General features: G+C 43.6%; 1 protein-coding gene across 2 annotated transcripts in view; it reads right to left on the bottom strand.

Moving 5' to 3' along the window:
• The window catches only part of CAMK1D (calcium/calmodulin dependent protein kinase ID), a 367,151-nt gene that overhangs the window by 43,401 nt on the left and 295,893 nt on the right, over positions 1–27,857 (bottom strand). For both annotated transcript variants that reach the window (XM_007056552.4, XM_037889306.2), the window contains exons 5-6: positions 18,426–18,552; positions 1,906–1,981 (exon numbers count right to left, since the gene is read on the bottom strand). In XM_007056552.4, the coding sequence (XP_007056614.1) occupies positions 1,906–1,981; positions 18,426–18,552 (203 nt within the window). The remainder of the gene's footprint in view (positions 1–1,905; positions 1,982–18,425; positions 18,553–27,857) is intronic.

Genomic DNA, 27,857 nt, shown 5'->3' on the forward strand with positions numbered 1-27,857 from the left:
AACCTATGACCATGAAATTGACCAAAATGGACCATGAATTTGGTAGGGCCCTAATCATCAGCATGGACATACGTCCTCTGGAATGGTGGTTGAAGCATGAAGGGACATATGAATCTTTAGTGCATCTGGCATGTAAATACCTTGCAATGCCGGCTATAATAGTGCCATGCGAATGCCTGTTCTCACTTTCAGGTGACACTGTAAACAAGAAGCAGGCAGCATTATGTCCTGCAAATGTAAACAAACTTGTTTGTCTTGGCAATTGGCTGACAAAAAGTAGGACTGAGTGGACTTACAGGCTCTAAAATTTTACATTGTTTTATTTGGAATGCAGGGGGTTTTTTTGTACATAATTCTACATTTGTAAGTTCAACTTCCATGATAAAGAAAGTGCACTACGGTCCTTGTATGCAGTGAATTGAAAAATACTATTTCTTTTGTTTTTTACACTGCAAATATTTGTAATAAAAATAAATATAAAGTGAGTACTGTACACTTTGTATTCTGTGTTGTAATTGAGATCAATATATTAGAAAATGTGGAAAACATCCAAAATATTTAAATAAATGGTATTCTATTATTTTTAACAGTGCGATTAATCACAATTAATTTTTTTAATCGCTTGACAGCCCTATTTAATATATGTCCATCCTGCCCAGAAGAGCTCTGCTCCTTCAGTGCTCCTGAGACTGCAAAAGGCAGGATTTGGCTCTAAGGATTTAGCAGTGCCAATAGCTTTAATTCTCTCTGCAAAATTCTATTGCCTCCTTCTGTTGTTAAAACTTGCTCTGAGGAAAATCCACTAGTCAGCAATGTTTTCAGAGGAGAACACTGCAGACACTCAAGCAGAACAGCAAAAGCGTCGGAAAACTGACATTATTCAAGATTGTGTTGTTGTTGTTCAAGAAAAACCGTGCAATATACTTTAAAAAGAAGAAGTAAACCACCATTTGGGTGGCACTGGGGAAAACAGGTCATAAAATTTATACTCGGGACTAAAAGAAAATGCAGTTGACAGACAAACAATATGCACTGTGCAGCAATGGATAATGCAGCAACTATATGGTGTGCAGACGAAAATAGCTGTGCTGCATTACACAAAAGTTACGCAAGCTGACAAGCCATCAAATGTTTACACAAAGGGAAAAGGAACCAAGTAGGAACAATTTGATGCTGTGGCACTTAGTCACTTTTTGCTGCAGACTTGTTTGACTGTGACATTTATATAAAATGGAAAAATACCACCACTGGAAATATACGCATCAACAGGTCTAACTTGGCTTCTGTTATACTTAGTAGCAACAGGGTTGTTCCCTGCTTCAGTGTACAAAGAGAACAAGTTTGTCGTGTTAGCTGTGCCCTGTTCGGCCTATCTGAGCCAGCCTATTGCAGCAGCCTAACCATGTTTCAAGGAACCACACATGGTACAAATGCCAATTGATGAAAGGAATCTAAGGCTGCAGACAACATACACAATTACTATCTAACCCACATACACCCACAGGGAGCTGGGCCCAGAATGCTGACATTTATAATTCAGCGTTCCTCACTTGAGCTGAAGGGAATCTCCCATAGATAACACAAGCAGCAGGTCCCTTCTCTTCCCTGTAGGCCAACCACTAGCGGTTGACCTCACACATTCATACACACACAGCAGGTTTCAGCTGGTGCCCATTGATCCCCAGCACTGTTATAGGCACAGCTACCTAGTCAGCAGGAATGACCACTGCATCACCATGTCCCTGTGCCCAGGGGTTCCCAGACTCTTTCCATCTTGATTCCCATATCCTTTCCAACTACTGTGGACTCAGACAATAGGGACGAGCTTCCCTTGATAAGAGGAAAAATATACACAGGTGAGTATGTGTTACAGATCCTATAGTTATAAAACTAACAGATACTTACAAAATGTATGCGATTACCCCAATAGACCAACAATCCACCGCTTTGCTGTAGGGTTTCTGGGCCAGCACTTCAGGAGCTGGAAAAAAAAAAGTCATATAGCTAAATGTAAAAAGACCAAAACTGTGCTTGTTGCCAACATGCAGGACTCCATGGTCATCCACAGAATCCCTTGGCCAACATAAGAACGGCCATACTGGGTCAGACCAAAAGTCCATCTAGCCCAGTATCCTGTCTTCCGACAGTGGCCAATGCCAGGTGCCCCAGAGGGAATGAATAGGACAGGTAATCATCAAGTGATCCATTTCCTGTCATCCACTCCCTGCTTCTGGCAAACATTCAGAGCATGGGGTTGCCTCCCTGACTATCTTTGCTAATAGCCATTGATGGACCTATCCTCCATGAACATATCTAGTTCTTTTTTTAACCCTATTATAGTTTTGGCCTTCACAACATCCCCAGCCCAATTCTGTGTAATGCCCATTATTTATTTTGGGAGCTGAGACTACCTTAACTTGTTCCCTACCTCCCAGACTCAGGCCTCATATTAGAAGGCCAAACCAGAAAGTTTTAAAGAGTATTTATTGAAAGAAAATTGAATCCGAATGCAGAGTTAGCTCATCATCTTCCGATAGAGATTAGAGGACTGAAAACAAAAACAAGCACATAAAAAAAAATATAAAAGACAATCAGGCCACAGGATCATCAGCTTCCCGTCAAAAGAACTTTTGGTAATGCGAAGAAAAACATGACAGTGTTGCACAATTACTCAAATGTACATTTATAAGTTGGCAGCTCTGTGGCATTGTGCTATCAAATGGAAGATTTCAGGAAGCAACTCAAATTGAGGGCCATGTGTCACTGAGCTGATATGCTAAGTTTCCAGGACAGGGATGAGAGCTAGACAGCTGTCACTGTACCTCCTACAACCTGACTAATGAAGCATCGCGGTTGTCAGAGTCAGAGGGAGCCACTTGCCCTTCTGTCTCAGGGAGCAAAGAGACCACAATAACTGAGAGAAACTAAAAGAGCTAGGAATTAGAGCTAGACACACACACACACAAAAGAACTGAGCTTCATTTGCATTTAAAACTGTTAGCTACTATATCCTGTGGAAGATGGAGGCTGAACATTTATTCAAACGCTTTTGGGTTTTTTTTTTTAAATCACTGAACCTTAAAAAGGCACATTTACTACATGAAAGCCTGGAGAATTATGTCTATGCTGGTAGCTTTCATTTGCAAATGCTTAACACTGAATTTTAAACCCCATGGCCTTAATCTTTTTCATGTAAAGAAGCTTTTGAATTTTCAAAGCAAAATGCCCACAGTAATGCAAAAATCATTGCTCATGATATTTATAAAGTTGACCTGCCGTGTTGGTTTAAAAGCAGAGTTTTCTCACGAGTACTGAGGAGTTTAAGGGCCAGGTTCTGCCACAAATATTCATGTTGAGTAGTACTTTTACTCTGCAGGTAATCCTACTGAAGACAATGGGGCTACTCCAAAAGAAAGGGGCCACTTAATGTGGGCAAGCATATCACACTCTGGCCCCTTGCCGTACACAATGCAGTACATTTACAGAGCGCCTAGATAAAGATTTCCTGCTGCAGAGACCAAACAGTCTAAATAAAACAGGGCAAAGGAACCCAGGACAAAATTTCTGGAGGAGGAGGGAGTGGAAGTTATTAATGACGAGGAGTTGCTTGGAGGAGAGTGTGCAAGGAGGGATTTAAGGAGGACAAGGGACTTGGCTTCAAGCCTTCTCTCATACTGCACCCTATTTACGATACTGTCTCCTTGCTCTCATCTGCCAAGAATAGACTTGGGAGATGTAAGAAGTAATGACTGGGAGGAGTCTAGAAGAAATGAGAACAGAGAGATGGCTGGAAGTGAGGTTATGAAGAGCCTTGTAGGTTAGGATGAATTAAGCTTCACACAGCCCTATGATGTAGGGCAAATATTATGCTCACTTTAGAGAGGGAGGAAGAACAGCCTACCAGACTTTGGCCACTACAAAATAACAAATGATAACACTTCTGTTCAAATATAGGATTAACAATGTGTTAAGCACGTATGCTGGACAATGCTTTTGCATCTTCAAACACAAACACTACTGAACCCTCAGGCATGCCTGTGAGGTGGGCCAGTGTTCTCATCCCCATTTTACACAGGGGGAAACTAGACCCAGAGACGTTAAGGGACTTGCCCTGTGCCCTAGTACGAGTCAGTTTCAGAGCTAGGATTAGAACTCAGAGGTTCCTGGTGCCCCATCCTGTGCACTGAGAACATGCCTCAATTTTTATGAGAGTGGAATATATGAACAATGGACTTGCTCCTTTTCCTACTGACGTCAGTGACAAAGCAGCCATTGACTTTAATGGGAGCAGGCTCTGGCTCAAGTCAATAATAACATTAACAGTCATTGCAGGCTCTGATCCTGACATTGACTCTGCATGGGTGGATCCTGAACTTCAGTGGAACCCCATGTAGTGCAAGGTTCCACCTACGTTGTTCCTTTTGCAGGACAGGGGCCATAGTCCTTTCCTCAGTTTGCACCACTCGCCTCTCAGAAGCCTGCAAAGTACCATACTTCTCCTTTTAGGCTCCTCTCTGCACTGGGGGCCCAATCTGACTAGAGCCTCCTGCAACATGATGCTAAGCACATCACACGATCATGCCCTAGGTGAGCATGACTGCAATACTTCGTCTGCATCTGTTGCAGGATGGTGGCTTCTAAAGCAGAAGGGCAGGGACTCAGAGTTTTCTGAATGCTAAAGTAGCATGGCTATAGGTTTTTGTTTCAAAGGGCAATAACTCAGCAATTAAGGTAGGGGCATGTGAAGAAAAGAAGGCAAGAACAGTGGCCCAATCTGCTTTTGATACATATCAACAGGACTTCCATACATGCATCTGAGGACAGGATTTGTGATAACAGCAGTGGCGGACACATATTCTATCTACGGTTCTTATATGGCCTTCATTGCCCTACACCCCTTCTACGCTGTCTGTAATGTATTTATCCTCGCAATATCCCCATGAGTAGAGAACTTAAGAACAGAGACACTAACTAACTAGTCCAAGTCACACAGGAAGGCCATGGCAGGGCAAGGAATGAAACCCATGTCTTCCAAGACCCAGCCTAGTGCCCAAACCAGTGGGCCAACGTTCCTCCCTAGGCCAGGCCAGACCAGACCAAACCTCATAATGATCAATATGCTGGGGGAGAAACACTTAGGGCAATGGAATTCTGAAAGAAATTCATGTGTCCAGTGATCTGAAGAAACAAGTCGGAGAGAGCTGTGAGAACCAGTTGCTCATGTTGCTCCGAGAGGTGAAAACAAGAATTGTGATTAAAAAAAGAGGCCATTGGTGCTATGCAGTAAAACAAGACAAACGGCTGTGGAGAAACTGAGACAGAAAATGGAGGTAGGGAGAGTGAAATTAACAAGTGGGGAAGAATTCACTCCTTTCTTTCTGTAGGTCTAATTCATTAAAACATATGTGATGAGTTACGCCCTGTGGCAAAAAGCCCCACTCACTTCTGCCAAGGACCCTGGGGAGCTGCTATTTTCTAAAGGTTTACACACGGGTGGAAATTAGGGGTTTTCAACTTAAATTTCCATGAAGCCAAGGGCTGTATGCTGGCACCAGGGAGCAGCAGGCTGGACTGCAGCTTCCATCACCACACCCCTCCCTGGATTCCCCAGGAGTCATTGAGGACACGAGGCTGCCCCAGCAGCAGTGAGAAGAGCTTAAAGCTCCAGCTCCCAGAGCATTGCTCACTCTTCCAGCAGCAGAATTTGGAGCAGGGGGCCATGTAATGTACATACTATACACCAGCCACAAGGAGATGTAATCAGAACACCAAACATACCTTTAGGACTGTTTTTATTTACACCTGCTGTCTAACTGTCTGTGGTCCTCTCATCCCTCTGTCTCCCATGTTTGCTACCAGATCACACATTCCCTTGCCAGTTTCTTGTCTTCTCTTCCCCTTTCTCTCCTACCTTTTCTGTTATCCTCCTCCATGCTTCTTTCCCCTTAGCTCCTCCTCCACTACCCCCTTCTACCTCCACCAAGCAAAAAAACCCCAAGCAAAAAGTCAGCCTTAATCATAATCCTATTGCAATAAAATAAAACATCTATTTTAAGAAAATGCGACCAAGATGTGGGCCTAGCCACCAAAGCGAACTCATGATCCTTCTCTGCCTCTTCCCATCCCTGCTCTCTTGGTGCAGGGCTTCATTTCTCTTGTCTCCAGTAATATTTTAAGCTCTTTGGGGCAGAGACTTATTATCTGTATTCACAGATTCACAACTCTTAAGGCCAGAAGTGGCCATCTAATTTGACCTCTTTGCATAGCACAGGCCAAAGAACCTCACCCTATAATTTCTGCACCAAGTCCACAACTTCTGTTTCAGCAATAATATATAGTTTAGAAAGATATCCAGTCTTGATTTAAAGACAGCAAGTGACAGAGAATTCACCCGTGCCCCTAGGTATTGCAATAATGCCGAAGAGCCACACAGTCATTGACTAAGCCCCACTGTGGTAGGGAGTGTGCAAACACAGAACTAAGGGATGATACCTGCACCAAAGAGCTTAAAATCTAAATATCTTTCTTTATATGCTTGTGAAGTGCCTAATATAGTTTCAGATGTTATAAAACAATACTAAGCATTTATAAGCATCTGTGTTTGGATTAAAATGCTATATACAATGACCAATCAAAAATGTTAAAGGCAAAAAATAGGACCTTCTATCACACAGAGCTCTTCACATCTGGGTCATCATGTTTCAAATCCAGCCAATGTCAGCAGTGACTGCATTACTGCCATCTCAAGGGGGTTTGGTGGACAGCTGTGAAATGGTCTCATTTAATCTGTAAGCAGTCCAACGTACATAGCCTCAAAAGCACCACTAGAAATGATGCCCACTGAGACTGCAGTTGGCAATCTCTGGAGAGGTAGTCAAGATGTGAGAGAAAATAGCAGGCAGTAAGGCATGTGAGAGAAAATAGCACTACCTCCTTCTGTTCTTCAGATCAACAGAACACTTGGCTTCCCAGCCCTGGCTATCTGGTGTTTTTCACAATTTCATTTAAAATAATCTGGAAAGAAAAATGGAAGGGTTGTTCTGAAAAGAGATTTTTAGAAAAGGAATTAGAAAAGTTGCTGGCTTCGGCCGTTCAAAGTGAGTGGTCGTGCTCCGTTAGAACTCACTAATAAGTTCCCAAAAAATGCAATAACTGAATGCTGAAGAATAGTAGCAGTTCACGTTCTTGAAAAGAGTTTAGCACATGAGATTTTAAGCTTGCTGAGCATGCTGCATGAAGTTAGTTATTAGAGTGTGCTGACAGGACACTACCAGTGCTCCCCCCTAGCCCGAGGGCTGAACGTGGCCCTCATTTGCTCCCATAATTGTATCTCCTGTTGGCAGTTTTTGCCATCCCACAAGAACAAAGTATAATGCTATTTTTCTTGTTACATGTGATTTCAGGTAAACTGACAGGAAATCCCACCTTTATACATGTGATCTCCAGAGGAGAGCAACAAATCAGGGAGGAAAATTAAAAGATCTAAATATTTATAGGTTGATTATGGACCCCAGGTACCACAGGAAGAAAGGAATTGAACCCAGGACTTCTAAGTTCCCTACATCAGGGCACACTGCATAGTAAGTTGGACTAGCACAAGCATGGTGCATGCCAGGGTTAGGAGTTTAACTGCTAGCTACTTCAGTGTAGCTACACCAGCGCCAATTTCCCTAAAGTAGGGGAAACAAAAGGGGGTTATGGTACACTTCTGTACCCAGAAAGATAATGGAGCAAATAATTAAGCAGTCAATTTGCAAATGTCTAGAAAATAATAAGTAACAGTCAGTACGGATTTGTCAAGAACAAATCATGTCAAACCAACCTAACAGCTTTCTTTGACAAGGTAACAAGCCTTGTGTATGGGGGAAGCGGTAGATGTGGTATATCTTGACTTTAGTAAGGCTTTGGATACTGTCTCACTTATGACCTTCTCATAAACAAATTAGGGAAATACAACCTAGATGGAGCTTCTATAAGGTGAGTGCATAACTGGTTGGAAAACTGTTCCCACAGAGTAGTTATCAGTGGTTCACAGTCAGATGGAAGGGCATATTGAGTGGGGTCCCATAGGGAACAGTTCTGGGTCCAGTTCTGCTCAATATCTTCATCAATGATTTAGCTAATGGCATAGAGAGTACACTTATAAAGTTTGTGAACAATACCAAACTGAAAGGAGTTGCAGGTGCTTTGCAGGATAGGATTAAAATTCAAAATGATCTGGACAAACTGGAGATATGATCTGAAGTAAACAGGATGAAATTCAATCAGGACAAAAGCAAAGTACTCCACTTAGGAAGGAACAATCAGTTGAACACACACAAAATAGGAAATGACTTTCTAGGAAGTAGTACTGTAGAATGGGATCTGGGGGCCATAGTTAAAGCTAGTCACAGAGGTCACGGATTCTGTGACTTCCAAAGACCTCCGTGACTTCAGCCAGCCCCGGCTAGGAGTTGCAGGGTCCCCTGTTGCTGCCGGCGGCCGGCAGACCTCCTGCAGCTCCTGACCACTGCAGGCGGTGGGGTGATCTCTGCAGCTCCCACCACTGCAGGAGGCAGGGGGGACCCCCAACACTGCCCACTGCTGCGCGCAGCAGGAGGGATTCCCGTATCTCCCCAACACTGAGGGCGGCAGCAGGGATCTCCAGAGCTCCCCGCTGCTGTGGGCAGCAAGAGGGATCCCTGGAGCTCCCGGCCTCCCTGGTGGCAGGAGGAACCCCCAGAGTTTGGAGCCCCCAGCAGAGGGGGCCCCTGGAGCTCCCAGCTCACCCGCAACTGTCCAGGCTTCTCATTTTATCATGGATATTTTTAGTAAAAGTCAGGGACAAGTCACGGGCTTCTGTGAATTTTTCATTATTGCCCATGACCTGTCTGTGACTTTTCCTAAAATATTTGTGACAAAATCTTAGCCTTAGTCATAGTGGATTCCAAGAGGTGCCACGGAGGGTTGGGGAGGGCAGGGCATTGATTGGCCTAGGGAGAGTCAGGGCTGGAGAACATCTCACTCCATGAATCCTCCTTTGTAGTAGGGGTACTGAAGACTGCTTCAGCCACAACAGCAAAGCAGGATTCACAGAGCAGCTCTGCAGCAGCTCCATAGGCTCGTGAGGAGGATGCCTCCTTCGTCCACCTGCCCATAGATCCCCCCGAGCATCCAGGTCACCTGCTTGAGCTGGGTGCAGCTCCTTACCGAGCAGAACAGTATTTGTAAAGAATGATTGCAGTCTACAGTACAGGAAAAGTGTGAACTCCAAGCGGGGAGAGGAAATATTTCCTGTGGTACACAGGGAGAGGTAGAACACATATTTAAGGGATGGTTCTTTCCTATCTGTTGTTACAAAGAAAGCTTTAAGTGGCCAAGCTGGAATTTACACAGCTTCAGCCATGACAACATACAAACAATCCCTATTTTCTGTACGTTAATGCAATGGGGGTGCCGGAAGATTGTGCTGCAATTGGCTACAGTCTCTGAGGAAGGTCTGACAAATGCAGTACTCATGCTTTATTTTTACTTTATTACTCATGTTACTGCCTAAACAACTCCTTGTGTTGTTACTTGCTAATAAAGATATTCCAAAAGACTTACTGGTATTTTCCACCATTTGGCTCAAAGTGATACCAAGTAACTCAAAAGCAAACACGAAAATCTGTTAATTACTTTCGTGCCTTGGCCTGGTGTCCTATCCAAAGCTATAATAAAATTACAGCTTTGACATGAGCTGAGATCTCTGCTGGATTTCTGGCAAATCAGAAATGTGGTGAAATGGCCTTTCAGGAATGAAAAACAAAGACCCAAAATGAAGGGGGGAAAAACAGACACAAAGAGTCCACTCCAACTCCCACTGAAGGAAATTTTCCATGGACTTCAGTAGGAGCTGGACTGGGCCCTAAAGCAGTAAGGTTACATTTAGGTGGGATTAATACATTAGAGAGAGTCCCATGGAACTATATTTCCATGATTCAGCATTCCTGATGTGCCTAATTTACAGATCTAAACAGGGATAACACCAGATCTGTGTGGTCCATGGCTCTGTAATGAGGCATAATTGAGAAGTATTGCCTGGGATAACACTCCATGCATCTGAAGAAGTGGGTTTTTTACCCACGAAAGCTTATGCCCAAATAAATCTGTTAGTCTTTAAGGTCTGACTCCTTGTTGTTTTTGCCTGGGATAGTCTTTAAGGTCTTGAATAAAATGTTCAAAAGCACCTAAGTCCGGTTTTCAAAAGTGACTTAGGCATGTAGGAGCCTAAATATCATCGAAAGTCAATAGGACTTGGACTCCTAAGTCACTTTTGGAAACAAGACTTTGGTTTGGCTAAGATTTTCAAAGGGGATTAGTGATTTTGGATGCCCCTACTGTTGGGTGCCCAACTTGAGATGCCTTAAAGAGGCCTGATTTTCAGAAAGTACTGAGCACCCATCTTCTCAAAAATCAGGCCCTGTTAAGTTGTCTCAAGCCAAAAATGAAGATGCCTAAAATTTCTAGTTACTTTTAAACATCTTTCCCTTAGGTTCCTAAGTAACTTAGGCTTGGTCTACACTACAGAGATAGGTCAGCGTAAGGCAGCTTATGTTGACCTAACTATGTCAGTGTCTACACTACAGCCTGGCTCCCACCGATGTCAGTGCCCTACTACATCAACATAATAATTCCACCTCCACGAGAGGTGTAGGGCTTATGTCAGTGTAGTTAGGGCGACGCAGTGTCTGTGTAGACACTGCGTTCCTTACATCAGTTGTTGGCTGTCTTGTCAATTTCCTGGTTCAGCTGACAAGAAAGTGGGCTCCTGGCTCCCCAGCCAGGCTGGTGCCAGGTTTCTGCTCCAAGCCGGGCTGCCATCCAGGCTCCCAGCTTAGGTTGCCACCTGGGCTCCTTGATGCACCCCCCCAAGAGTCCTGGCTCCATGCTCCCCCACTGAGAGCCTGGATGCACCGAGGCTCCCAGATGGGAGCCCAGCTGCCCTCCTCGGCTCTCGGCTCCCTTCTTCCTGCCAGGAACTTGGCAGCTGACCAGCCTCTGGGTGTGGATCTTCCTGCCAGAGGCGAGAAGCCCTGGGTGGCTGCCCTCCAGCTCCCAGCTGGGAATGGGGAGGTGAGAAGCTCGGGGGTCAGCTGGGCTCCAGGTGGGGAGCTGTGCAGAGCTGAGAGCCCTGGCTCTCAGCCCCCCCACACTGCCCCTCTTCAGTCAGTGAAAGTGCTCCTGGTGAGGACATGCACCACCGACAAAAGGAGGGTAGTGTGCACATCTCCCCCCGCAGTAATTACTGTGGTGGCTGTACATCAATGTAACATAGGTCGATTTAAGATTGTAGTGTAGACATGCCCTTAGGTACTTTTGAAAATTTTACTCCTTGTCTAAACTAGGAGAAAAAGGTGTTTTTTAAAATCACGTTCGCTAACCCCGCTTGAAACACGACTTAGCCACTAGCATTGAAGACCTCTAAACCTGTCCTCGCCGGGTGGGAGGAATGTCAGTGGGACTATTTACGTGTTGAAAATGAAGCATGTGCCTGGGCACTTGGCTGGATCGAGGACAGACTGCTCAGCAGGCTGCAGGATTGAGCCCTAAATTCACTCCCCGACAACAAGGCAGTAGCTTGCCTGGGACAGAAGAATGTAATTGTCAGACTGAAATGTGAGAAGCCTTCTTAAATAAGTAAAAATGTAAAATTATCTCTTGGGAAAACACCCTAATTGAGTTTAATCGGGTTAAATTGTCCTAAGAGTCACCTTTTTACTGCAGAACCAGTATCTCTGACAACCCTCCTGAAAGAATAAGACCTTTTCTGAACTATTCATATTGATTTAATCTGTAGCGCAGGGACTTAAAAGCCTAGTTAATGTGCTAAGGTACTACTGGTTTTAGCCATTAGACCCTCACAGACCATTTCCGAGGCATTCTAACTTGATAAGTAATCATTTACTTTTTAGAAAGAAAACAGTGATATGTATCAAGACGTTTAACTCTACTTACACATTTTGTTTGCTTAGCAAGTGACTGAACCAGGTAGACAGCAGTTCAGTGTATCACTTACCACCACTCTTTCGGAACAAAACTGAGCCTATGGGTTCGTCTACACTGGCACTTTACAGTGAAAAACACCCCCCTGAGCACTGACAGTCTCAGCGCTGTAACGTGGCAGTGTAGACAATGCACCAGCGCTGGGAGCGACTCCCCTCATGGAGGTGGTTTTTTGACAGTGCTGGGAGAGCTCTCTCCCAGCTCTGGCGCTGCGACTACACAGCCCCGTTTAAAGCACTGCTGCAGCAACGCTTTAACGTTGCTCGTGAAGACGTGCCCTAAGTCTACACTTAAAATGCTACAGCGGCACAGCTGCAGCGGAGAGGTTGCACAGTGGTAGTGCTTGAGTGTAGACATTCACTGCAGCGCTGGGAGGGGTTCTCCTGTCACTGTAGTTAACCCACTTCCCCAAGAGGTGGTAGCTAGGTCAATGGAAGAATTCTTTCGTTGACCTAGCGCTGTCTACATTGGGGGTTAGGTCTGCTGAGCTATGTCTCTCGGGGAAGGGGGGTTCACACCCCTGAGAGATGTAGCTATGCCGATGGAAGTAGAACAGCCCTATATGAAGCTTCACTTTTGTCCCAGCTACTAGAGGGCTTGATCCTGTAAAGTGCAGAGTCCTTCTCCCACCAGCTTGGCTAGAACTTGAGTGCATTCATCACTTTCTAGACTGGAAGCTGTTTGGGGAAGGAACTATCATTTACTAGTTAAAGGTCAGCTAAAGACTTCCGGGGGGCGGGCGCGGAAGGACGACCCTCGGCCTGCTAACTTGTGTTAAAACAACAAACTACCTTGTCATCATTTACCTCGAGCTAAGAGCCCACCTTTGTTTCGCTAGTGAAGACAAGGCCACGGTGTTTATACAGTGCCTCACACAATGGGGTCCCTATTGGATTGGCTTCTGGGCGCTACCGCAATATAAATGCTAAATAATAATGGATATTAATAACCTCACAGACCTGCCTTTTGCCCGGAGGTATTCAGCCACATGTTCCCAAGGGGTTTAAAAATGAAGCGGCTGAACTAACAAAAGTGCGCGATTTCTCCTTAAAACCAGCTACAATAACGAAGCACTGGGCATTGTACCTATCTTAAAAAAGGCACGAGGGATGATCTTGGGAGTTACCAGCCACTGAGGCTTTACTGCAGCACCAGATGACCTAGCTGAAACAATAGCGGAAAAAGACTGTCATTCAACACCTAGATTATCATGATACGATAGGGACTACACCGGCAGGGCTTCGGTTGAGGAAAACCTCGCCCCTCCAGTCTACTAAAATCTTTACTAGTCATGGTACTCAGGCACCATGGCAGAGCGTGCAGCATAAGAAGCTAATTGGAACAGTACTATCACGTATCAGAAACGGACAGAAAGACGGGAAGCAAAGAGTCTGAATAAATGATCCATTTTCAGCATGTTAAAAGGCTAACAGTTTTACAGCTCAGTGCAACAGGTGTAGCAGAATTGACCCCTAAAACTGTTAATCTTTTATCACTGACTTAAGTATTGTGGCTTCCGATGTACACTGGTGTAAGATAGATCAGAACCAGGCCTTAAAGATCTAAATCTGGCTATGTAATAACAATACCCCCGTCTCTTGTATAGCTCCTTTCATCAGTGGATCTCAAAGCACTTTACAAAGGTCACCACCATTATTCCCATTTTACAGACAGGAAAACAGAGGCATAGGAAATTGAAGCAATTTGTCCCAGGTCACCCAGCAGGCCAACCAGGACTAGAACCCAGGTCATCTGAATCCCAGTCCAACAGCTATCCACTAGGTCACACCATCACCCTTAAACCTTTGCATAATAATTCATTTTGTGTTCCAGGGAGGAAGGAAAGTTACATTTATGCAGGGCCATTAGGCTACTGCTGAAAATTCTGGTGATACTACAACCCAGGAAAGCTGTTTGATGTAGATAAATTGCAGAGAAAATATGCAGAAGATGTGCAATCAGGTATCGCACCAGCAGTGGCCTCGTGGCAGGCATAATTATGGTGACTGACAGCAGAATTTCAATGTGCTTGGAGAGTGTTGTCTGGGCAACCGATGACGAAGAGACAATATTGAAGAGGAGCTAGCTTCTACAGAAGAGGAAAAAAACAGAACAAAACTCTAAACATGAGGCAAATGCAAAGCTGTCTGTTCTTTAGGAATACTGCAAGTGTGCTGTGTTGGCTCACACCCCCTGAGTCAGTATCAACATAACCAGTGTCTTGAAGCAGTGGGGTCTACAGCATGAATGTATTCTGATTTTGAAATGTAGCGAAGAAAAGAAAATGGGGGAAAATGAACATTTAAAAGGGTAATGGCTGCTGTGAAGCAAAAACAAAATTAGAGAGGCAGACATGAAAATATAACTACTAGAAAAGAATTATTCCCATAAGCTTATAAAGATAGATACATGCTATGTTATCATCCAATGACTCCACACAAAATTGTGGAGCTGGGAGTACCTGTGAATTTTAATAAATAATATCAACAACTTTGATAACTACAGCACTTTCCATTATTTCCAAGAGTTTTGCAACATTAATGAATGAATCTTTATGCCCTCCCCCACCGTGCTGGGTAGGTTTTATCCCCATTTTACAGATGGAACAACAGAGCAGTTTATGTGACTTTCCCAAAGACACACAGGATGTCTGTGGGGAAGTCAGGAATAGAATCCAAATCTCTGGACTCTCCATCCTGAGCTTTAACCATACAGCTTTAATCCAAATGTAATGGAGGACATGGAAGTCATTCCGGTATCTGAGAGTTCAGGGAACCTGGGGAGCCCATTTGTCTTAGCTGAAGTAATGATGTGAGCATGTAACTTTGTATGTGCCAAAGCCTTTACTTGAAATCTGCGGTGCAAAGACTTGTGCACATAAAGCAGAGGGATCTGATCGTATTTCAGGATAAGAGGTTATTTAACGAGTAGGATTCAGATGCCAATGTGCATGATTACAGTGAAAACTTGACAAAAAATGAACAGAGATGGTGAGGCAAATAGTTCAATACAAAAAGAAAGATTGTGAATGGACCTCAAAGACACAAGACCTCTACCATCAGGAATCCAGCAACACCACCCTCCTAATAGAGGTCAGACAATCAAGCCATCACTTCAGTGATGAGCTGCCTTAATCTACCAGGGAGACCTAACACTGTGTTTAGAGTCTTGTCATCAGCAAGATGAGTATGGAGTCACCTTTCTAAGGGTGGCGAGTCAGTATCCAGACAGTGAGTGATCAGAACTCCCTAAGTATGAGTTAAAGTGGCAGAACTTTTACTCATGTGATCAGAAGAACTTTATTTCCAGAATGTGTAAATGGCAACATGAAGAGGCAGCATGAGATTATTCTCTGCCAGATTGGAGTCAGACTCTCTCATGTTCAGCCACTCTTCAACAAACAGAATCTTAAAACTGATGTTTCTTACAGGCTTATTGTTTTTGGCCAGTGGCCCATGGAGAACCTGCTGAAACATTTTAATTAAGAGAGCTGAGCAGCCTACATGAAGAATTATCGAATGTACTGTTTTAGCTCTTGCTCAATTCCTCTATCGAGCTTCAAAAACAAGGTCCCTGATTCAGCTTGATTAAATAAAGTAGAGTCCAGAATGTAACCTAGTGCAGGCTGTCTTATGTTTCACAAAGTAATAAGAGATATAAGGCCATGATTGCTGCAGAGTGATCAAGACAAAAGAAAAACTGTTTCTCTTTCCAAGGTTACCAAGATGAAATCAAGTGTATATTGTGCAATATAGAGATAATGTGATTCCATGGATGAACCTGTCTCTCTGTGTCATGGGCTCTGCTGTGTTACATTCAAGTTTTTATACCATGCTTATCACTATGGGATCTGAGTGGTTTCTATTTCCTCCTAAATGTATGTAAATTCAGGTGACTTGGCACTCACTAAGCAAAAATGGCAGTGCCCAAAGTCATTAAACTTCCCATGTGGGTTTCTCAACAGTTAGAAACAATGCACACAGGAGAATGTTAGAAACACAGCTGGGCCATTCTTTCACCATTATTGCAACTTGCAGATTGAAAGGGAACAGCAATCTTGCTGTGCTGGAAATCAGCTCTTTAACTGAGTGATCACTAAAGAGTACAGTATTTTTATAGACTGAGCTCCAATTCTTCAACTGTATCAGAGCAGGTAGAGTCCCGTGATCATGCAGAACCCCACCGATTTTAACAGAACTTTGCATGGATCACAAGATCACACCCATGGGGGCTTGACTGCAGGATCAGGGCTTTGGTATATATTCATTTTAATGCTGTAGGATGCCAGAGTAGAATGGGAAGGAGGAGATGTCCCTTACTACCCTGCCCACATAAGAGTCACAGCCAAATTAATACTTGGCATAAGCAGGTGCAACTCAAACAAAGTGAACAGAATTGCACCCAATTACACTACATCATGAATTCGATCCCCATTCTTTCAACCAAGATAGGACTGCATAGGAGTGGTGGAAGGAGGAAAAAGTATGCCTAGGTGGATTTTGTTGCACAACAGTTGAATAAAATAAAAAATATCCTGTCCCTTTAAAAACACAAATACAACAAGCCTTCCCTCAGTCAGGGTCCAAAGCAAAGGTACTGTCAGGGACGGGACATAGGTGGCTAGGCCTAGTGGTTAGCCAAGGGCAGGGGGCCGTCTCCCTGCGCAAGTCAAGGTTCAGAACTAGAAGGTCAGGGGACAAGATCAGGAACTTAGAGTCAGATTGCAGGAATCAGGCCGAGTCAGGAAACTGGGAGGTCAGGACCAGGAGACAAGAGCAGGTAGTGCTGGGGGAGTAGTTCAAAGCAGGATGGAACAGAGCTGTAGGAACAACTTCCTGTTCCTCCTTCTGGCCAAGTAGTGGGAGTGGGCCAGTCAGGAGCGGGCCAGTTGGGAGCACTGGTGTTCCTCATGGGAGGCTCATGTGGGGGCATGAACATTTTCTGCCAGCTCCCAGGCATGCTATTCAGTGGGGGTGATGGTGATATTTGGGTCCTGTGGGGAAAGGGTTCTCGCTGCCAGCCCCACAGCTGCCCCCAGCTGTGGCCCCAGCCTCGGCCCCCTTAGCCCTGTCCTGGTCCCCCCCACCTAGAGACACGGCCCTGCTCCTTGCCACAGCTCTGAGGTAAGGGGGGGCATGGATAGGGTCAAGGGGGCTGACTTTCAGCACCCCCACCATTAAAAGTGTTCCAGTGCCACTGCCCTTGGGGATGACTGTGTGGTCTGTACAAACCGTCAGGGCTACGATGTAGGCAACTGGGCCTAGTTTTACCATAAGGTGGATGGGTTGGGTCCCTGCACCAGCTGGAGTTCAGAACCAGAAGATCAGAAACTAAGAGTCAGATACCAAGAGTCAGGCCGAGCCAAGAAACCAGGAGGTCAGGGTCAGGTAGGAAAATCCAGTCTCATTTGACCACACACACAAAACTGTATGTCAGCACAGATACAAAGAACACCTACTTCTGGCTACTGAAAACCTTAAAGTTCAGATCCTTCCTAGGTAGAAACACTAGGCCAAAGGTATCCCTGGCATTATTTCAATGTAATTATTTAAAAGGAATTACACTAAAGATGAATTTTACACTGTAACCTCTTATAGAATCACAGTATTGGAACAGCTACTGCCATTTTGCATGCTCCTCTGAAATATAATGTTTGCATTTTAAATAAAGTCTCTTTAAAAGGTTTCAGAGTGGTAGCCGTGTTAGTCTGTATCAGCAAAAAGAACGAGGGGTACTTGTGGCACCTTAGAGACTAACAAATTTATTTGAGCATAAGCTTTCATGGGCTAAAACCCACTTCATCAGATGCATGCAGTGGAAAATACAGTAGGAAGATATATATATATATATACACACAGAGGACTGGACTACACATAGGGTTTTCCCATCTCTATGAAATTTCTATGAGTCGATATAACTCAGTGTGGTTAGACAAGAGGTTTATTTGAGACTTAAAAATAAATGCAGCTCATCCCTTTTACTTATTAATACGTCTCTTGGAAGGAATTCGTGAAATGTGATCCTTTAAAAACAAAATGATACCTATGTTAAAGTGTCTCAGTTTCATATGTGATTTAAAAAAGAAATGGATTAGAAGGATATCATTCAAATGCTTTCAGTTCAAGAGCAGGCCCTGTGTTCGAAACAGCTGACCCTTTGAAGGAATACAATTATGGAGCTTAATCCCACAACCCAAGTTGACCACAGAAATAAATACGTGGCAGGATCAGGACACAATAGATGAAAAGGACCAAAGAAAGAGAAGCATTAATTTCAGAAAACTCTAGCTAATGTCTGCAAAATCTTTCACCTACTATACATAGTCAGAGCATTCTCTTATATTACCACCATTTTCACTTACGCTTGGAATAACTGATGGTAATTATGACCCAATCACTTACCAACATATCCTGGGGTTCCACATGCTGTGGACATGACGTCTCCTTTATCCTCCATCTTTGACAATCCGAAGTCACTGATCATGATTTTGGATTCTTCATCCTGGCTGTAGTACAGCAGGTTCTCAGGCTAGGAAGAAGTTTGAGACAAACAGTTATGAATATATGAGTCCAGTAAAGTACAAGATGACACTTTACATTTATTATATTCAATTTTTGAAGCGAGGGGAGGGGATTCCCCAGAACCCTCAACCAATGCCCCTAATAATCATTCTTCAAAGGCAGAACCAGCCAACCTATTCTTGTGATTGAGAAGGATTCTATGGGAAACGAATCAATGCCACTGTTAAGGCAACTAGCCAGAGGCCCTCCTCTTCAGATGTTGCATGTACCATCTCTGAAGCCATTCCTTTACTTTGACACCCCAAGCAGGAACCATGGCTCCTTTCTTTCTCCTGACCAGAGATATAAGGGGATAGACCTATATACAAACAAGGATAGTCTCTTTACTCTATGCTGATAAAACAGAAGGGTTGGCTTATGTGCAAGTATAAATGGTAAGTACTATGTAGAACATTCAAAACATTTTACACAGATGCAGTACGGGGTTAAATTGTAGTTTAAAAAATCCCATTAGTGTTAGAGAATTTTTATATATATCCTGTAGGAAATAAACAGTGATAAAAGAGTAAATGCCATTGAAGTTAATAGAATTACAACAACATTGATTTGGCTCCAGTTAATCAGAAAAAATATTGCACTGCTGAGAATAATGAACTAGGGGCCTAGTAGAAACCAGGAGTCTCTTCACTGAACTCCATGGAGTTTTGCTGATGTTAATCTGGTTCGAGATCAGAATCATGCCCCGGACACCAATGTGCTACACTATTGCTAATCCAAAATGTTCAATACATCTGCTTTTAATAATTCGTTATATTAACAAACAATACAGGTCTTACTAAATACAATACACTTCTGGGAAGTGTAATTTGAAGTTTTACCTCCTAGGGTGATTCCATTGCTAAGGATTTCAGCCTGTAAGGTACTTAGGGTCCTCTGTGAGGTGCTGAGCTGCACCCCCGTCTCTCCCCAGCTCCCATTGAAGCTGGGGAAGCTGTGAACACTCCGCACCATGTAGGGCCAGGCCTTAAACTTGTTACATTTTTACAGCACGAGATGACCAGCTTTGCGGCATAGTATTGGAACAGTTTCTGCCAAGAAATTGGTACAAATTCCTACTACAATTTAACACATTTCTTCTATAAACCCGATATGCACTCCAGATGTGGATTTCCAGGAAATAATATATGAGACAGATGGGGCAATTCAACATCATTACATTTGTTGGGCCAAACCCAGCCTGGGTGTATAAGGGGGCAACTCTACTGACGTCAATAGCAATGGGCTAGGGCTGAATTTGACACCTTATCTTATAGCAGAACTCAGGAAGTCAGACACATTTTTATGTTTCACTCAGATGGTTATGAACTCTTAAAGTATTTCAACAACACTCACGCTGAGCAAGAACCCAAGGATACCAGAGAAGAGACTTAATTAAATGTTTAGGGCCTGATCCTTAGTACTTGCTTTTCAGTGCTCAGTGTGGCATGGTGACAAGTCAGAGAGGGAGATTATTGCAAAGGGGGCCTTAGGGCCCTGAGATGCAACTACTTACAGCAGCCCTGAGGTTGTTTTAAGTTGTATGGACTGCCAATAGCCCATAGGGCAGTCAGGATCACTGGGGCATAAGGATACTCCGGCCACGTTCCTTTTTCCCTGATATTTCCCTTGAACTGGGAAGAGGAGCAGTGAAGGAGCTGTTACACCATCTCTCTACCATCCAGATATTCCCCTTACATACGGTGTATCGTCATGGGGTACTTAAGCCAGCTTTCTGGCTGCTGTGCACCACCAGAGCAGCACCAAGCAGGGTTGCTGGGCCTTAATTTGTGGGACTGAAACATAGTAGACAATGATGTTATCCACTTGTCCTCACATGCGCATGAACACACAAGTGGAAGCAAACGTATGACCTTGCCCAGTGTCTTCTAAAGGGGCTGAGAGCAAAAAGGAAACAGGGCTTCTGAAAAACAAAACAAAATTGGCTGTGCTGTGTGTACTGCTTTTCTAAATGCTCTCATGGTACCTCGTGAGTCCCTCGCCTTCAACGTCCTGCATAGCTCTATCTCTGCCTTACCCGTGGACCTTCCTCTGACATCACACAGGGATGTTAAAGGTACAGCCCATAGGCTGGATCCATTCCATGGTACAGTTTCATCTGGACCACAGACTTTCCATGACTCTGTGGGCTTGTCTATATGATCCCGGAGACCACGCTATGAAGGTGTGATTCATAGAGTGTGTCAGTGTGTCACCACTCTAACTCCCCGTGTGTACCCTGCTAGTGTGCATTGGTGTAGTCCTGTTTCAAACAGGACGAGATCAATGCACACTAAGTGCATCAATGCATACAGTCAGGTTTCAGAGTAACAGCCGTGTTAGTCTGTATTCGTAAAAAGAAAAGGAGTACTTGTGGCACCTTAGAGACTAACCAGTTTATTTGAGCATAAGCTTTCGTGAGCTACAGCTCACTTCATCGGATGCATAGCATATCGTGGAAACTGCAGAAGACATTATATACACACAGAGACCATGAAACAAAACTTCCTCCCACCTCACTCCCCCGCTGGCAACAGCTTATCTAAAGTGATCATCAAGTAGAGCCATTTCCAGCATAAATCCAGGTTTTCTCACCCTTCCCCCCCCCCACACACACACATACAAACTCACTCTCCTGCTGGCAACAGCCCATCCCCCTTTGAAACCCCTCTTTATAATGCGCATGATAATCAAGGTGGGTCACCTCCAGCACTAATCCAGGTTTTCTAACCCCCCCCCACCCCCCCCTTTTTCCAAAAACCACACACACAAACTCATTCTCCTGCTGGCAACAGCTCATCTTACAATGTGCACAGCAATAATCCAAGTTTAACCAGAACGTCTTGGGGGGGGGGGTTTGCAGGAAAAAAACAAGGGGAGACAGGCTACCTTGCATAATGACTTAGCCACTCCCAGTCTCTCAAGCCCAAATTAATAGTATCCAATTTGCAAATGAATTCCAATTCAGCAGTTTCTCGCTGGAGTCTGGATTTGAAGTTTTTTTGCTTTAAGATAGCGACCCTCATGTCTGTGATTGCGTGACCAGAGAGATTGAAGTGTTCTCCGACTGGTTTATGAATGTTATAATTCTTGACATCTGATTTGTGTCCATTTATTCTTTTACGTAGAGACTGTCCAGTTTGACCAATGTACATGGCAGAGGGGCATTGCTGGCACATGATGGCATATATCACATTGGTGGATGTGCAGGTGAACGAGCCTCTGATAGCGTGGCTGATGTTGTTAGGCCCTGTGATGGTGTCCCCTGAATAGATATGTGGGCACAGTTGGCAACGGGCTTTGTTGCAAGGATAGGTTCCTGGGCTAGTGGTTCTGTTGTGTGGTATGTGGTTGTTGGTGAGTATTCGCTTCAGGTTGGGGGGCTGTCTGTAGGCAAGGACTGGCCTTTCTCCCAAGATTTGTGAGAGTGTTGGGTCATCCTTCAGGATAGGTTGTAGATCCTTAATAATGCGTTGGAGGGGTTTTAGTTGGGGGCTGAAGGTGACGGCTAGTGGCGTTCTGTTATTTTCTTTGTTAGGCCTGTCCTGTAGTAGGTGACTTCTGGGAACTCTTCTGGCTCTATTAATCTGTTTCTTCACTTCCGCAGGTGGGTATTGTAGTTGTAAGAATGCTTGATAGAGATCTTGTAGGTGTTTGTCTCTGTCTGAGGGGTTGGAGCAAATGCGGTTGTATCGCAGAGCTTGGCTGTAGACGATGGATCGTGTGGTGTGGTCAGGGTGAAAGCTGGAGGCATGTAGGTAGGAATAGCGGTCAGTAGGTTTCCGGTATAGGGTGGTGTTGATGTGACCATCGTTTATTAGCACTGTAGTGTCCAGGAAGTGGATCTCTTGTGTGGACTGGACCAGGCTGAGGTTGATGGTGGGATGGAAATTGTTGAAATCATGGTGGAATTCCTCAAGGGCTTCTTTTCCATGGGTCCAGATGATGAAGATGTCATCAATATAGCGCAAGTAAAGTAGGGGCGTTAGGGGACGAGAGCTGAGGAAGCGTTGTTCTAAATCAGCCATAAAAATGTTGGCATACTGTGGGGCCATGCGGGTACCCATAGCAGTGCCGCTGATCTGAAGGTATACATTGTCCCCAAATGTAAAATGCATATAGTGTGAGCCAGCAGGTTCCACACGGGGGAATTAGAGCACAACGCACCGGTGCACTCTGCAAATCACACTTCTGTAGTCCAGACTCTCGCGCAGCAATCCAGCAGTACCTTGCACACAGGTGTAGAACCGCTCGGTCTCGTTTAAGAGGCACTAGGGAAGCATAAATCTGGTGGAAGCTGATACGTGTCTGGGCAAGGGGAAATGGCACTGACGAGCGCTTACCCGTTGGCTGGAGATTAGATACCTCACCTCGCAAGTCAAAGAAAAGGAAACTTCAAATAAGTTAAAAGTTGAATGCCTCCTGCAGCTGGTGGACTCCCTTTTAAATAAAAAATTAAAAAAGAAAAGAAAAAGGAGCAGGAGTATATCCTTCTACTCTTCCCTTCCTTCATTTCTTTATTCAGCTTGTAACACATGGCCATCGTGTCTTTATCCATAAAGAGAAAAGCAGATCACGGATGTCCTGCCTTTCAGGAGAAATGGAGAATTTCATATTTCTTTGTGGACATGGCTGGACAGCACACGTGCTTGGTATGTAAGCAACAGGTAGCTGTGATAAAAGAATACGACATTCAAAGACACCATGAAGCAAACCAGGATGAGAAGTATGATAAGTAAACAAGAAAATTATGTGAAGATAAATACTCCAAATTAGCACAGTTGTTGAAAAAGCAGCCATTAGTGTTTACTAATGCTTGTCATGTAAGTGATTCTGCTGTTAAGGCAAGCTATGTGATTGCCCATGAAATAGCTGTCTCATCAATACCATTTTCTGAGGGAGAATTTTTGAGGACCTTCATGCTGCAAGCTTCAGAAGTAGTGTGTCCAGATAAGTGGGAAGCTTTTGCAAACATCAGCCTCTCAGAAAACAAAATTGCTGAGAGAATCAATGAGTTAGCTGAGAATCTGAACAGTCAACTGCAGGACAAAGCAAAGTACTTTGCTGCTTTTTCAACTGCAATTGATGAAAGCACAGATGTAAATGATGCATCTCAGCTAGCAGCGTTCATTCACGGAGAACGTGTGTATAGCAAAGGAGCTTGTAGAACTGTAGACACAACAACAGCAAATTATCTCTTTATCAACTCAGTGAAAGCTCTCAACAAATTGGATGTGGACTGGACAAGAGCTCTGAGTCTGGCCACAAACAGAGCATCCTCAGGGGTAGGTAAGAAAGCTGGAGTTGCAACAAAATTGAAGACCTAATTGCAAATGATCAACCACAACCAACAGTTTAGCAGTTTTCTTTGTATTTTACATCAAGAAGCTTTCTGTAGTAAAATTTTGGAAATGAATCACGTGATGGATGTGGCTATTAAAATGTAAATTTTATTCGAGCTAGAGGTCTCTAATCAGTTCAGCCTGTGTTGGAAGAATGTGACATTCATCGTGGACTACCATATCAATCTGTAGTTCAGTGGCTAAATTGGGGAGTTGTGTTGAAGCACCTTAAGAACATAAGAACGGCCATAGTGGGTCAGACCAAGGGTCCATCTAGCCCAATATCCTGTCTTGCGACAGTGGCCAATGCCAGGTGCCCCAGAGGGAATGAACAGAACAGCGATGACATACCCTGTCGTCCAGTCCCAGCTTCTGGCAAACAGAGGCTAGGGATACCATCCCTGCCCATCCTGGCTAACAGCCATTAACAGACCTATCCTCCATGAACTTATCTAGTTCTTTTTTGAAACCTGTTATAGTCTTGGCCTTCACAACATCCTCTGTCAAAGAGTTCCACAGGTTGACTGTGCGTTGTGGGAAGAAATACTTCCTTTTGTTTGTTTTAAACCTGCTGCCTATTAATTTCATTTGGTGACCGCAAGTTCTTGTGTTATGAGAAGGAGTAAACAACACTTCCTTATTTATTTTCTCCACACCAGTCATGATTTTATAGACCTCTAGCATATCCCCTCTCAGTCATCTCTTTTCCAAGCTGAAAAGTCCCAGGCTTATTAATCTCTCCTCATATGGAAGTTGTTCTACGTCCCTAGCCATTTTTGTTACCCTTTTTTGAATCGTGTTGAGAGATCCACCTTTTCATGGATCACAAAGGGAAAGATGTCACTGAATTACAGGACAATGAATGGCTTCAGGACCTTGCTTTCATAGTGGATATTACAGAGCGCTTGAACTTGCTCAACACAAGAATGCAGGAGAGCAATCGAGTAGCGACAGAATACTATGACAACATTCACAACTTTGAAACTGAGCTTCAGCTGTGGGAGAAGGAACTTTCCCAGAGTAACTTGGCACACTTACCTTCCCTTGAAATCACTATGTGACACTGTTAGGACTCAGTGTGATGACACCATGGGCAAAATTGCTGAACTGAGAAAGGAATTTCAAGAATGATTCTCTGACTTCAGGAACCAAGAAGAAGAGTTTGCAATTTTCAGCACAACCTTTTCTGTTAATGTGCTTGATGTACTAGAGGAGCTCCAACTGGAACTTAATGAAGTGTAGTGTGACACTGCTGAAGGGCAAATTTTCCAATATTGGTGTTTCCAAGTTTACCAATATCTGGATCAAATTATTCCAAACTGAAGTCCTTTGCATCAAGAATTCTTTCCATGTTTGGGAGCATATATGTGTGTGAACAAGTATTCTCCATCATAAATATCAACAAATCTAAGCTACTTTCTGAGCTAAGCGACACACACCTGAACTTGATACTCAAGATAGCCTCAGCCCGGTCATTTGCTTCAAATGTTGATGCACTAGTTCAAGCTAATAGGTGCCAGGTATCGTGGGAGCAACAGTAGCAATCACTAACATCTAAAATAAATGTAATTAGCAACATGGTTTCTCTTTATCTATTTCTATTTTAATAATTTTTGCTGAACGTGGCACATGCCAAGTGGCAGAGTATCGGATCAGGCCCGTCATATGAAATGCATTTGACACCCCTGCATCACATATGCTGGTCTTACATTGGTGTCTGGCTGTATGGGAATTACCCCTGATTTACCACGGTGCAAGGTAGATCAAAACCAGGCTTGTGTCTCTAGCCCCACACCTGGGTCCCAAATTGTGCCAGTTTGGCTCACCTTGCTGCTTCCTTTGTCTCCTATTACCATATATGACACCTTATGTATCCTCTTGCTACCCCATCTCCCCCACGCTCAGAGCATCCTCCCTAACCTTGCACAGTAGAATAGCTTATACATTTTTGACAATGGCAAAAGTACAATGAAAAACAGAAATGAAATTTCATATATATTTTCATGAAGTTTTCCTAATTTTCCAACCACCCTTATAAGCAGCCCCATTCCCTTTTTTCACCCCACTCCACCCTCACTTCTTTCACTATCCCTTCCATCACAGAGCTCCCTCCTCACTTTCTTTCCTGACTAGAAGCTGATTGAAATTTTCTGAATTTCAAAATACTGCTGACATTTCAAAATTCAAAAAATAAACAGGAAATCCCACCTCTCTCCCCACAGTCCTGCCTTTTAACCAGTGAGAGAGGGGGGGTACAATCGTTTGAACTGCACACATTTTAATTTCTAAAATCTTCAATATTTAAAAAAAAAACACCAAGAAAAAATTGAAAACATTTTCATGATTTTTTTTCCAAACAGTTTTACTCCTGATCGACTTCCAATCTCAGGGCTTCTCTTCACTATGGGCTAAATCGGCGCTGCTGCAATTGATGCAGTGGTATTGATTTAGGGGGTCTGGTGAAGACGCAATAAGTTGATGGAAGAGCACTCTCCCATCGACATAATTACTCCACCTCAAGAAGAAGCGGAAGCTATGTTGGCAGAACAGCATCTCCTGACATCTCCTGTACATGTGTAGACACCACGGTAAGTCGATGTAAGTTAAGTCGACGTAATTTACATCGACTTACCCTCCAGTGTAGACAAGGCCTCATACCTGTCAGAAGCACACCAGTGTAAGGAAGTCAGTACAGTCTTATAGAATAGAGATCAAAATGGCTCTATATTTGAATGTATTAACTAGGGCAGTCGATTAATCGCAGTTAACTCACATGATTAACTCAAAAAAATTAATCACGATTAATCACAGTTTTAATTGCACTGTTAAACAATAGAATACCAAATGAAATTTATTAAATATTTTGGATGCTTTTCTACAGTTTCATATATATTGTATTCTGTTTTGTAATTGAAATCAAAGTGTATATTATTTTTTATTACAAATATTTGCACTGTAAAAATGATAAACAAAAGAAACAGTATTTTTCTACATTATTTTCATACAAGTACTGTAGTGCAATCTCTTTCTCACGCAAGTGCAACTTACAAATGTAGAATTTTTTTTGTTACATAACTGCACTCAAAAACAAAACAATGTAAAACTTCAGAGCCTACAAGTCCACTCAGTCCTACTTCTTGTTCAGCCAATCGCTAAGACAAACAAGTTTGTTTACATTTACAGGAAATAATGCTGCCCTCTTCTTATTTACAGAAAGTCGCCAGAAAGTGAGAACAGGCATTTGCATGGCACTTTTGTAGCCGGCATTGCAAGGTATTTATGTGCCAGATATGCTAAACATTCGTATGCCTCTTCATGCTTCGGCCACCATTCCAAAGGACATGTTTCCATGCTGATGACGCTCATTAAAAAAAATGCATTAATTAAATTTCTGATTGAACTCCTTGGGGGAGAATTGTATGTCCCCTGCTCTGCCATATATTTCATGTTATAGCAGTTTTGGATGATGACTCAGCACATGTTGTTCATTTTAAGAACACTTTCACTGCAGATTTGACAAAACGCAAAGAAGGTACCAATGTGAGATTTCTAAAGATAGCTACAGCACTTGACCCAAGATTTAAGAATCTGAAGTGCCCTCCAAAATCTGAGAGGCATGAGATGTGGAGCGTGCTCTCAGAAGTCTTAAAAAAGCAACACTCTGATGCGGAAACTACAGAATCCAAACCACCAAAAAAGAAAGCTGCTTTGGATGGTTATCAAGCAGAACCCGTCATCAGCATGGATGTGTGGCCCCTAGAATGGTGGTTGAAAAATGAAGGGACATATGAATCTTTAGTGCATCTGGCACGCAAATATCTTGCGATGCCAGCTATAACAGTGCCATGAGAACACCTGTTCTCACTTTCAGATGACATTGTAAACAAGAAGCAGGCAGCATTATCTCCTGCAAAAGTAAACAAACGTGTTTGTC

The sequence above is a fragment of the Chelonia mydas genome, chromosome 1 (genome assembly GCF_015237465.2).
Source record: "Chelonia mydas isolate rCheMyd1 chromosome 1, rCheMyd1.pri.v2, whole genome shotgun sequence".
NCBI lineage: Eukaryota > Metazoa > Chordata > Testudines > Cheloniidae > Chelonia > Chelonia mydas.